The sequence below is a fragment of the Oryctolagus cuniculus genome, chromosome 19, assembly GCF_964237555.1.
Source record: "Oryctolagus cuniculus chromosome 19, mOryCun1.1, whole genome shotgun sequence".
Lineage (NCBI taxonomy): Eukaryota > Metazoa > Chordata > Mammalia > Lagomorpha > Leporidae > Oryctolagus > Oryctolagus cuniculus.
In genome coordinates, this window is record NC_091450.1 from 24,863,770 (window position 1) to 24,876,228 (window position 12,459).

At 47.6% G+C, this 12,459-nt stretch overlaps 1 protein-coding gene and 1 long non-coding RNA gene across 3 annotated transcripts in view; both read left to right on the forward strand.

Annotated features, from left to right (window-relative positions):
* The window catches only part of GSPT1 (G1 to S phase transition 1), a 33,086-nt gene that overhangs the window by 846 nt on the left and 19,781 nt on the right, over positions 1-12,459 (forward strand). The window contains exons 2-4 of one of the 2 annotated variants that reach the window (XM_002711756.5): positions 10,738-10,779; positions 10,891-10,932; positions 11,604-11,831. In XM_002711756.5, the coding sequence (XP_002711802.2) occupies positions 10,738-10,779; positions 10,891-10,932; positions 11,604-11,831 (312 nt within the window). The remainder of the gene's footprint in view (positions 1-10,737; positions 10,780-10,890; positions 10,933-11,603; positions 11,832-12,459) is intronic. The other variant, XM_008257735.4, reaches the window with a different exon arrangement.
* LOC138847153 (uncharacterized) lies at positions 94-10,690 on the forward strand. The gene is made up of 2 exons (XR_011384803.1): positions 94-766; positions 800-10,690. It is a non-coding gene; the product is annotated as an uncharacterized lncRNA (long non-coding RNA).

Here is a 12,459-nt window from a genome sequence, read left to right on the forward strand (position 1 = left end):
GCCAAGAGGCCCAGAAGTGAGTTCAGACGGGAGCCAGGAGCCGGTGCGGGGGGCGCTGGGGTCCGAGAGCAGGGGAGGCCCAGCCCGGGGAGCTGCTCTTGGCTGTAAATTAGGCTTCGCACCTCCGCGGCCCGAGCCGGCCCGAAGCAGTCCCAGGATGCATTGCAGTCCGGCCGCGGCCAGGAACCTGCCTCGGCGGACGGAGGTCCCCGGGCCTCCCCTGCCTCCCCGCACAGAGGTCCCCGCGCCTCCCTGCCTCCCCGCACAGAGGTCCCCGGGCCTCCCTGCCTCCCCGCACAGAGGTCCCCTGGCCTCTCCTGCCTCCCCGCACAGAGGTCCCCGGGCCTCTCCTGCCTCCCCGCACAGAGGTCCCCGCGCCTCGCCTGCCTCCCCGCACAGAGGTCCCCGGGCCTCCCCTGCCTCCCCGCACAGAGGTCCCCGCGCCTCGCCTGCCCCCGCGGACAGAGGTCCCCGCGCCTCTCCTGCCTCCCCGCGCCTCTCCTGCCTCCCCGCACAGAGGTCCCCGCACCTCTCCTGTCTCCCCGCACAGAGGTCCCCGGGCCTCCCTGCCTCCCCGCACAGAGGTCCCCGCACCTCCCCTGCCTCCCCGCACAGAGGTCCCCGGGCCTCGCCTGCCCCCACGGACAGAGGTCTCCGCGCCTCGCCTGCCTCCCCGCACAGAGGTCCCCGCGCCTCGCCTGCCACCCGCACAGAGGTCCCCGCGCCTCCCTGCCTCCCCGCACCTCTCCTGCCTCCCCGCACAGAGGTCCCCGGGCCTTCCCTGCCTCCCCGCACAGAGGTCCCCGCGCCTCGCCTGGTATATGCTTTGCGCAGATCGGGCCTTCGTACTAGGGGGTGGCAGGAAGCCGCGGTCGTCGGTGTCTGTCTCGCGTGGGACCTGGGCCTTGTCGCTCAGCGGCAGGTCCGGCGTTTCCTGGCCTTAGACATCGTTGACTTGACTCAGGGTGCCTGGTCCAGTCTTGGGACACTTGAGCTTGTGTTACAACTGCGTGCTTGCCCTGGCTAGTGGACCTGCTTGGTTTCCTGTGAATCAAGTCTTTGAAAATAAGCTTCCTGTGTTTAGTGGGCGGTAGCTAGCCGTCAGGGACTGGTTTAGTAGCAGATGAGTGGATGAGGCTCCCCGTAGTGGTGCTTCTTGTAGGAACTCGGTGTCGGCCTCGTGGGAGAAGGGAAAGGGGGACTGTCCTCCCACGATGGGGCTGGGGGCTGGGGCGCAGGCTTGGCCTACTTCTCAGGCCGCTATCAGAAATGTGCCGTGGAGTGGGGGCTTGGTGTCTGCCGCAGCTTGCTCTCCGAGGTGAAGGGTCGAGACTGATAAAGGACGGCTGTGAGCAGCGGTTGGTTCTTTTATTGGTGAATATTCCGAATATTTCTTGTACCTTTGTAGGCGGTTGACGTTTTCCTTCTGAACAAGGAAGCTTAGCGTGCATTTCTTTGTTCCGTGCAGACTTTAGGCTACTTTGACTGCTTCACTTGCCAGCTCCTGAAAGGGCCTGCGCCCCACTCTCACCTTGCAGGCTGCATTTGTCCAGCCGTTTTCTTTGCTGGCCGCCTGCTGCCCTCACTCTGTAGCCAGGAGCATCTGAGACTAGACTTGGGACTCTGACAGCCTCTGTAGCCATCAGCCAAGCCATCCAGGGACAGCCCTTCCAGAGCGAGGGTCTGCCGTGGTCGCTGTCGAGTGACTGGGCACCACCTCTTACCTGGAGGCTTTCCTCTTCCCAGTATCTGATCACCTGTGCTGTTCCACGTGATCCTGTCCTGACTGACCCTGCGAGAAGCTGCAGATGGGAGACTGTGTAGGGTCTGGTTGGCGCTAAGCCAAGTCCCTTAGGATCCACTTTTTATTTCTTTGTATTCATCAGAACCTATTTTGCTGTTCCTGACTTTGCTGACTGCACTACAGAATGCCAGCTGGTGTTAAGAGCATCGTCCTGTGTAGGGTGTCTGTTTGGAAAGGAACAGCTTTTCTAAAAAATTGGAGTTTTGTAGAACTGCTAGCTTGCATGTTTAGACCATTCAGGTCTGAAACATAAAATCCCAGCATCAGAGAATGGTGCTTGGAAAAGCAGGGGAAGAATTGGAAATGGCACCTAGATTGAGTTTGCGGAGCAGAAATCCGAGTTTGCAGGGTGGTGGTTGTGTTTACACTGGAGGAATGGACTGAGGGCAGCCTGTTGGCTTCTTACTGTGCAGCGGTAGCTGCAGTTGGTGGTGATGGTTTTAAACAACAGCTGCAGGAGGAGCCCAGAGGTCAGAGCTCCAGAATAGCTGTTCAAGTGTGCCTGCCCGGGGCGAGCGTCTGTCACAGCTCCTGAAAACAGGCCGCTCTGTTTGTTTTTCCTCTTTCTGAAACACAGTGCTGCCCTGAGCAACCCGTGCGGGAAGATGCTGTTGTGCAGAGTGTCACTCACCTTCCCTGGAGGCGGGGGCTCACGCCTCCCTGTAGCCATCCAGTGTCAGAACCGGAAGTTTGATGTTGACCTTGGATCTCTCAAATTTTAATGATGTAGGTTTCCCAAAAGTGATTAAGTAGAACTCATTTAAGTGTAATTCATTTAAGTGCAATTCTCTACAGAGCCAAGTAAATTAGGAGCCCCCAGATGAGGGGAAAATGTAGAAGACAAGGCTTAATGAGTTACAGAAAAAAGGTTTTATCTGATAGAATGTACTTTTTTTTTTAAACCTTTTTCTCTGGGTCTATTTTATGTATATGATTCGTTTTGTTTTGTTTAAGATTTATTTATTGTATTTGAAAGGCAGGATAATTGAGAGGGAGAGACAGAGAAAGAGGGCTCTTCCATCTGCTGGTTCACTCAAATGCCTGTGATGACCAGATCTGGGCCTGGCCAAGGCCCGGAACTCCGTCTGGGTCTCCCATGTGGCTGGCAGGGACTCAAGTACTTGGACCTTCATCTGCTGCCTTCCGAGGCGTATTACCAGGAAACTGGATCAGAAACAGAGCAGCCAGGACGTGAACTGGCACTCTTCCTAGGGGATGCTGATGATCTGAGCCGTAGCTTAACCTGCCGTGTCCTTTGGGACCAGAATGTGCTTCAGTTCCAGTTTGCCCGTATTCAGTCTGTTGTATTGTTAGATGAGAAAAGAGTTTGGCAATGTTAGAAGGTCATAGCTCCTTGGACTTTGAGAGCAGCCAGAGCTTCTAAAATAATGGTATCGTGTTTTGCTTTGCTTTGTTTTTGCACCATCCCACCCTCAGTGCCTTTCAGGAATGAGTATAGGTTAAAACCATCCGTCTAAAGTGGTTCCTCAGAGGTGGAGTTGTCTCCAGAATGTCACATATTGTGGAACTTGAATTTTATTTTATTTTTAAGATTTATTTTGTTTATTTGAAAGGCAGAGTTAGAGGGAGAAGCAGAGAGAGAGAAATCTTAGATTTGCCGGTTCACTCCCAAAATGGATGCAACTGCCATCCTGGGCCAGGCCGAAGCCAGGAGCCTGGAGCTTCTTCCAGGTCTCCCACGTGAGTGCACGGACCGAAGCACTGAGGCCATCGGTGGGGCTGGATAGAAGTGGAGCGCCGGGACCCACAGAGTGCTGGTGCCACAGTGCTGCCCCAGGGGACCTGGGTTCTAGAGAAAGATGGTTCGTTTAGTACATCACAAGCTTAGGCTACCATCACCACTTGGTGGATGCCATTTAATTGCTAAATGTTCTTAAAAATGACCTTCAGGGCCACCAGAGGGGAGAGGATCCACAGGAATGGAAGAAATGGTGGTTCTGTTGTCTGTAAGGGCGCTTAGATTTTAGTGTGTTCAGTGGCAGCTACTGAAGATGCCATGAGAGTGTTTTTGATGTGATGTTGGTTTTCTTTAGGACCAGAATGCCGCACTTCTCACATGCAGGTGTTTCTGGGTTTCAGTGGGCTGGTAAACGGATTATAGTAGACAGAGGAGTGTCGCAGTAAAAAGGATTTCAGGGCCTTTAGTTGTGTTTTTTTTTTCTGCCTTGATTTACTGATTATTAGATTTTGGCTTTTGTTTATGGTTTTATCGGCGAATGTCCTAAGAGTGAGGATTTAGGGACCAGGTAGAGGCACCAACTAATGCTGTGCCAAGTTGAGCAGCTGTTGAAGTTGTTAGAAACTGACTAGGAATAAACCCTCTGGGACAGGTTTGTTTAGTGCTATTAGTACATGGCTTATTTTGTTCCTTCTTTTCTTTTTCTTTCTTTCTTTCTTTCTTTTTTTTTTTTTAATTGTTCTGCATGGAAAGACAGCAGTTTGTCATGTCAAGTTAGGAAAATATGGTAAAGGACAAAATTTTTTGGAAAGATTTATAGATTTATTCTATTCATCATTTATTCATTATTTGAAAGACAGAGATCGTCTATCTCCTGGTTCACTCTCCAAATGCCTGCAACAACCAGGGCTGAGCCAGGCAAAAGCCAGAAGCTGGAACCTCTTTCTGAGTCTCCCTCACAGGTGGCAGGGGCCCAGGCACATCAGTAGGAAGCTGGTTAGGAAGTGGACATGGACTGCCATGGAAGCCTGCGTCTCAATACAGGCCTCTGTAAAGGACAAGTGTTTAAGCCTTAGTTTGCTTGCTTGCTTAAAGCATTCAAACACAGTAGTTGTCTGGTTGAAGAGAAAGGAATGAAGAATAATTGATAACCTTTGGGGATGAGTTACAGTCTTCGAATGGAACGTTTTGAGATGACATGTTTTGCTTAGATGCAGGTGCTGCCATTTAACAGATACTTGCAAACCTATTGAAGGAAGGAGGCTGTGTAACTGAGGCACTTGAATTCCACCAGGAGGGGCATAGAAACCAGACCTCAGTTTTGTCACCTTAATCATAAAACAAAAAAAAAAAAATCTGTTTTCTGCAAAGTGTTCTTTAATAATATATTGGTTTCTTGAGATTTTTTTTTTTTTTTTTTTTTTTTGGACAGGCAGTTAGACAGTGAGAGAGAGAGAGACAGAAAGGTCTTCCTTCCGTTGGTTCACTCCTCAAATGGCCCCTATGGCCTGAGCGCTGCGCCAATCCAAAGCCAGAAGCCAGGTGCTTCCTCCTGGTCTCCCATGAGGGTGCAGGGCCCAAGCACTTGGGCCATCCTCCTGCCCTCCTGGGCCACAGCAGAGAGCTGGACTGGAAGAGGAGCAACCGGGACTAGAAGCTGGGGTGCCGGTGCCGCAGGCAGAGGATTAGCCTAGTGAGCCACAGTGCCGGCTCCTGATTTTTATGTTATTTACATTTGCCAGGAATTTGCTCAAGTAGAGCACCGTTTGTCATTTTATGATACTTGTTTCTTTTTGTGTCAGACGTCATGTGTTTAGTTGCTGTGATGCTGACTAATGTATCTGTTGGGCATGTTTTTTTTAGAATTTGGTCCTTCTACCCTCAGTTCTCAAAAATACTTGAAAAGCAAGAATTGTGCTACTAGTTGAGGTTCTTGCTTATTCTGGGGTCCTCTGGCTTTTTTTAGTTGTTGATTGATTCATCCCCAAGCCTGTGTGGTTTTCAGTAGATTTTGATAAAGCATGACAAGGCTGTGTGTCTGTTTTGTTCTAAGTTGAACTTGTCTGCATAGTCGTTCTAACTTTAGAGAGAAGGATTTCCCAGGCATCTTCTTCAGCCTGACCAGGGGTGGTGATGCGCATTCCGAAGCATTCCAGTGAGGTGCTTGTGTATCGGTTCACTTCCGGCTGGCTGTTTCTATAGAACTTCCAGCTGTTACTGTGCTGCTGTCTCTCCATCTCCTTTGGTTGATTTTGGTAGCAGAAAGAAATTTTTTTCTGTTATTTTTAGGCCTTATTGGGTCTATCGGAGATGATTTTAGTTTGGGTTTAAGGATCTAAAATTGTTTTTGAAGGAGCTGAGCTAGAAATCCTAAGACAGACTGCCTTTGAGGGTTGTATGGAAGACTCGGTGGCATTTCAGTCGCTGCAGAAAGCCGCGCGGGGTGCTGAGCGGCACTGCTTTGGATACTGAGTAAACAGGTTCTTAGAACGTTGGGGCCGCAGTGGCCCTGGCTGTAATGCAATCTGCTGGTTTTCAGATAAAGAAACTGAAGCCTGGAGATGCCTGAAGGTCGCTCGGAGTTAATGACACGGTCGATTCTAGATCTGAATTTGCCAGCTGCTAGTTTGGGGCTCTTTGTGCCATACCATACTGTTCAAAAGGTTGGGAAAAGGGCGTGCCTAGAGCTCATGGCAGCCAGAATGCATTTTCTGGTGATTGCCTTTCTAATGTTTCCATCTTAAAGGATTTTGCAATTCTTAGTGGGGCTTTCATGTGCTTGTAGTAATAAATTTACTGAGCAATTTAGTATTCACTTGAGGTTTAGGTACTGTTGACCCATTTTAGAGATGAGAAGTTATGGCTTAGAAAAGCTAAATAACTTAATGATGTTATATCCATGGATAAGTGGAGGTGCGAGGAGTAACATCTAGTTCTGATTTCAAAGCTTAGTCTGGTAGTGGTGGCTTTTAGTCCTTGTGATTTGAGAGTAAGTGGTCTTCTACACTTGTGAAGATGTACACAGTGGAGCACCTGGCTAACTGTGAATGGCAGTCTAAGCTCGGGCTCATAAGTAGCCCCAGAAATCTGGATTGTCATCATAAATTATCAACCAGAGCAGAGTGAGTGAGGAAGGGTTGTTTATGAGTGAACACTGGATATGCTGGATACAGTTATGTTTAGTTGAAATGTAAAGATGATCTTGCAGTAGACTCTTTTTTTATTCATTCCAAAAACAATTCACAAATGATACCAGCAATGCCACTGAATTTATCCGATCCATAGTCTGAATGTTTCATTTCGTGGAGAGTTTTTTGTTTTAGGATTTATTTATTTTATTTGAATGAGTTACAGAAAGATATCTTCCCTGTTCTGGGTCACTCCCCAAATGTCACAGCATCCAGGGTGGGGCCATGCTGAAGCCAGGAGCCAGGAACTGCGTCCAGGCCTCCCAGACACTTGGGCCACCTGCTGCTGCTTTGCCAGGTGCATCTGCAGGGGGCAGTATTGGGAGTGAAGTAGCTGGGACCTTAGCTCCTGCTCACAGGGGCTGCTGGCATCGCACGCAGCAGCCTCACCTGCCGCATCACAACGCTGTCCCGTGGAGAGCTTATTTGCACTGTAGAAAACCGGCATGTTTATTTTGGGGCCCTTTAATACCATCACTGCTTGCTTATTAGCACTTGTTTTTAAGCACTTTATGCCCTCTTCCTCTGTAAACTTTACACTTTTAAGACAACATAAGTGATAGCGTGTTAAGAGAGAGGTCTATTTTATTTGAGAGGCAGAGTGACAGAGACATCGTGATCTGCATCTGATGGTTCACTCCCCAGGCTTGCCTGGGCTCTGCTGAAGCCATGAACCTCACCAAGGTCTCTCGTGTCAATGGCAGGGGCCCAAATACCGGGCCATCCTCAAACGGGGTTTGTACAGCAAACCTGCTGTGTGGATCCTGATAGGCCCGCATTTTAGATAGTAGTGACTACAGTATCCCTGTCGTGGGGCTGGTGGTGGGGCAGGGTTAAATGATACTCGCAGTCAGTACACGAGGGCTCAGTACAGATCAATTGGAGTTAGAGTTACTGTGGCCCTCTCCACCCTGCCTCCAGCACTGTGTGGATTTGTGAGTGCCTTGTGTCTGTTTGGCCCGTAATGCTAGTAGTTCTTGCGGTGGGTGGCAAGTGACATTCGATTAACATCTATGAGATAGCAGCTGTTCCCAGATGGACACTAAACCAGTGTGTTCTCTCCTTTAATCCTCTCAGTGGTCCTGACATCTCTTCCACAATTCCAAAGAGAGAGACTGCGCCTCGCATCTTGGGAGTGACGAGCTAGGGTTTAAACCCAGGATCAGCTCAGTTCTCTCAGCGCTGCCCTGTGCTGCCTCCTTCCTGAGGTGACCTGCGTAGGATTAGGACTCACTTCGCTTTTCTTCAAAAGAGCAAAGCAAAAATAAGCTTACATAATGTCTGAAGCACACTGTGTGTCACCTTCCAAGCCTGGTTCAGTGGTTTTCGCCCCTAATTTCTGTCAGGGTCCTGCTAACCACACAGCTCTAGGGGGCTCTTGCTCTGCTTCCAATCCCACGCTGCCCCGGGACTCTTGGCCCTTCCCTCCCCCTCCTGTATTGGCTGTCCAGGGAGTCCTTTCTTGTAGTGCGATGCTGGTTGTCTTCCTGCTGCTCTAGTCTTATCTGTACTCTGCTGTGCAAATGCTAAGATCTATTTTCAATTAATGGTATACACATATGATTAACTCTATACTAAGTAAAGAGTTCAACAAATTGCATTAAAAAAAAAAACCTTCCTCAACAGTCAAGACAAGGGCTAATCAAAGTCATTGCTTCTTGAAGTGTTAATATCATTTCTATATATTACCTTTTAGTTGCTCTGTTAGTTACCACAAATTAGGGAGAACATATGATATTTGTCCTTTTGGGACTGGCCTATGTCACTAAGTATGTTTTCCAGTTGCATCCATTTTGTTGTAAATGACAGGATTTCCCTTTTTTTTTTAACCACTGTGTAGTGTTCCATGTTGTGTATGCCCTATAATTTATCTAGTCTTCAGTTGATGGGCATTTGGGTTGATTCCATGTCTTAGCTATTGTGAATTGAGCTGTAATAAACATGGGGGTGCAGATAACTCTTTGATGTGCTGATTTCATTTCCCTTGGGTAAATTCCCAGGAATGGGATGGCTGGGTCATAGAGTAGGTCTATATTCAGATTTCTGAGGTATCTCCATAAACTGTCTTCCACGGCGGCTGCACCAATCTACATTCCCACCGTTAGGGTGCCTTTTCCCCCACATCCTCTCCATTTTGTTACTTGTTGATTTCTGTATGAAAATCATTGTAATGGGGGTGAGGTGAAACCTAATTGTGGTTTCGATTTGCTAGTGATACTGAACATTTTTTCATGTGTCATACACTTTGTGTTGACTCTGATAGGTGTTTTGTTTTGGAGATTTGCTGATTGGTTTGAAAGAGTTAGAGAATATCTTCCATCTGCTGCTTCCATTCCCCAGATGGCTGTAATGGCCAGGGCTGGCCTAGGCCAGTGCCAGCAATTTCATCTAGTCTCCCCCATGGGTGGCAGGGGCCCAAACACTTGGGCCCTCTTCCATTGCTTTTCTCAGGTCATTTGCAGGGAGCTCGATTGAAAGTGGAGCAGCTGGGGCCGGCGCTGTGGCTCACTAGGCTAATCCTCCGCCTGCGGTGCCAGCACACCGGGTTCTAGTCTCGGTCGGGTCGCCGGATTCTTTCCTGGTTGCCTCCCTTCCAGGCCAGCTCTCTGCTGTGGCCCGGGAGTGCAGTGGAGGATGGCCCAAGTGCTTGGGCCCTGCACCCACATGGGAGACCAGGAGAAGCACCTGGCTCCTGGCTTTGGATTAGCGCTGTGTGAACCAATGGCAAAGACCTTTCTCTCTGTCTCTCTCTCTCTCACTGTCCACTCTGCCTGGCAAAAAAAAAAAAAAAAAAAAAAAAAAAAAAAAAAAAAAAAACAAGAAAGTGGAGCAGCTGGGATCTGAACTGACGCCCATATGTGATGCTGGAGTGAAGGCTGTGCCTTCACTGCCACTCCCCAACCCAGCCCCTCTGATAAGTGTTTATACTTTCTTAGGCAGTGACTTTTAAATTTTTTTAGAAGATTTATTTTTAATATTTTATTTATTTATTTGAGAGGTAGGGTTACAGAGAGTGAGAGGGAGAGACAGAGAAAGAGGTCTTCCATCTGCTGGTTCACTCCCCAGATGGCTACAGTGGCCAGAGCTGAGCCAAGCCAGGAGCTTCTTGTGGGTATCCCAGGTGGGTGCAGGGGCCCAAGCACTTGAGCCATTTTTTCTAGTGCTGGGAGGGAGCTGAATCAGGAGAGGAGGAGCCAGGGGTTGTAACCTGCTGTGCCATAGCACTGGCCCCAGCAGTGACTTTAAATACAGACTTTGTAGGCACCTTCTTTACTGTTTCCTGGGCATGACTCATGTGACTTCAAATTCTTTGGGTTTTTTGTTTTGTTTTTTTGCATCTTGGAGATTAAAGAATTACTTTAATATTGGAGTATCATTTTGGCTTATCTGGTATCAAAAGTAGACATGTTTTGGGTAGCAGTATATATTTCTCTTACTTTGTCCAGAGATGTCATTAGTTGACCTGCAAGGTGACAAAAACTGTAGAATTGGATTGTTGTTTGGTCAGTCATTGGAGCAACCTTTTCTGTAGACGGTTTACAGGCCTATATGTATTTCAGGGACTTGAGAAGTCATTTATCTTAAAGGGATGAAATTTAATTTATTTGGCGATCTTGAGGATATAGGGGTTGTCACGACACTTTTAAGGGCTCATGACAGGCTCCTTGGACTAGAGATATCCCGAGGGCACATCTGGAGAAGCAGAGCTTGGATTTGTGAAGCAAAATCGGACTCACTGGCTCTGGGCTGAGCTGGTACTTGTATGGTATCTGTGAAGCAAGGGCTTACACAGCAAGTCAGGAGAATAAGCGTGCCTTTTGAATATATTTCAGTAACTGAGAATGCTTTAAAGTTGATTGTAATTGGTAATTTTTTTCTGAGTATGTTAAATAGACTTCTCATTTGAAAACTTTAGTTGCCATTGATCTGAGTTACTGAAGTTTGTAGTGTGTTATTGAACTTTTGTTTTTTCACTGGGTATGAAAAGATAAGTAAAAAGAATGTATACGTCTCAATTTTTCATAGAATTTATTTCTATTAAACAGCACCTGTGGAATCCTCTCAAGAGGAACAGTCATTGTGTGAAGGTAATTTTTTTTATGATGTAACATTAAAAATCAATTGGAAAAATGCTGTATATGATGAGCAAAGTTAAATACTGTTTTGAAGTATACATTGTATCTTAATCTCTTTTCTAGGCTCCATTTCAGCTGTTAGCATGGAACTTTCAGAACCTGTTGGTAAGAAAACTTCTGACCATATTAAATTCTTGCATTCTCAAGATTTAAGGTGTAAATACATTACTGTAAACAGCACTCATACTTAAGACACATTGGGTCTTTGCTGTTAGGATTTAGAAATCAGAACTAATTGGGCATTAACAGTGCCTTAATAAATTCAGTGACTGTGGTTAGAGTTGAATGAAGAATGCTGAAATGAATTTCAATAGTGGTACCTGTTGCATTTACTCTGAAAGATTTCCTTCCTTTTTGTAACTTGATGACTCCGGAAGTGTTTCGTGTGCCCAGCAATACGGGTAAAGTTGACATCAGAATTCTCTGCCTTCAAGAGGAAAAAGAAAATGCCTCCTGAATTGTGTTTTCAGTCCCTCCCCTCGCTGTAGGGCGGCCTTGACACGGATAATTAGGCTGTGGGAACGGCGAGCTCTTGTTTGCATGTCTGTCGTCCTCCTGGAAGGGGAGCTTGCTGGAGCAGCAGCTGTCTGACTGCTGGAGGCCAGGCCGGCCCGAGCGCAGTAGCCTTTCCTGTGGTGAAGGGATTCTCGCAGCAGCCGCTCGGCTGGAAATGCAACTGTGTATGCCAAGTTCCATTCGTGGTTGTAAAGCGTGTATTCAAAGTATAGATTATACATCTTTTCAGAATACTAAATGAAAATGTCTTATTAATTCAGTAGAGAACGGAGAGACAGAAATGTCCCCAGAAGAATCATGGGAGCACAAAGAAGAAATAAGTGAGGCAGAGCCAGGGGGTGGCTCCCTGGGAGATGGAAGGCCACCGGAGGAAGGTGCCCAAGAAATGATGGAGGAGGAAGAGGAAATGCCAAAGCCCAAATCTGTAGCCGCGCCTCCTGGTGCCCCTAAAAAAGAACATGTAAATGTAGTGTTTATTGGGCATGTAGGTAAGTAGTTCCCAACAATGACAAAAAGTTTGATCTGGGGCTGGCACTGTGGCGTAGCAGGCTAGGTCTCTGCCTGCCATGCCAGCATCCCATACAGACACCAGTTCTAGTCCCGGCTGCTCCTCTTCTGATCCAGCTCTCTGCTTGTGGTCTGGGAAAGCAGCAGAAGATGGCCCAATTGCTTGGGCCCCTGCACCCACATAGGAGACCCAGAAGAAGCTCCTGGCTCCTGGCTTTGGCCCGACCCAGCCATAAAGTCTTAAAAAAAAGAAATGACCAAACTTCTTAGGTGCATAGACCATTTTACTTAGCTACTTGGAAATATTTAGTAAAATGGAACTCAATCTGAAACCCATCCGTTATTTTTAGCTTGGTAGCTGCTTTCCTTGCTGTAGTTTGGGCAGATGAACAGTTTGGTAATGGTGTGGGCACTGGAAGCAAAGGAGGTTTCACATGTTGATCGGTGATGTATAACGTGTCTGCGGCCCACTATTACGGTTCAGGACACAGCAGTGCCTGTTAATTCTTAGCCTAGAAAATGCCCCTACTTTTAAAACATTTTTTTATTTGAAAGGTGAATTAGAGAGAGAGAGAGAGCTTCCATCCGCTGGTTCACTCCCTCAAATGG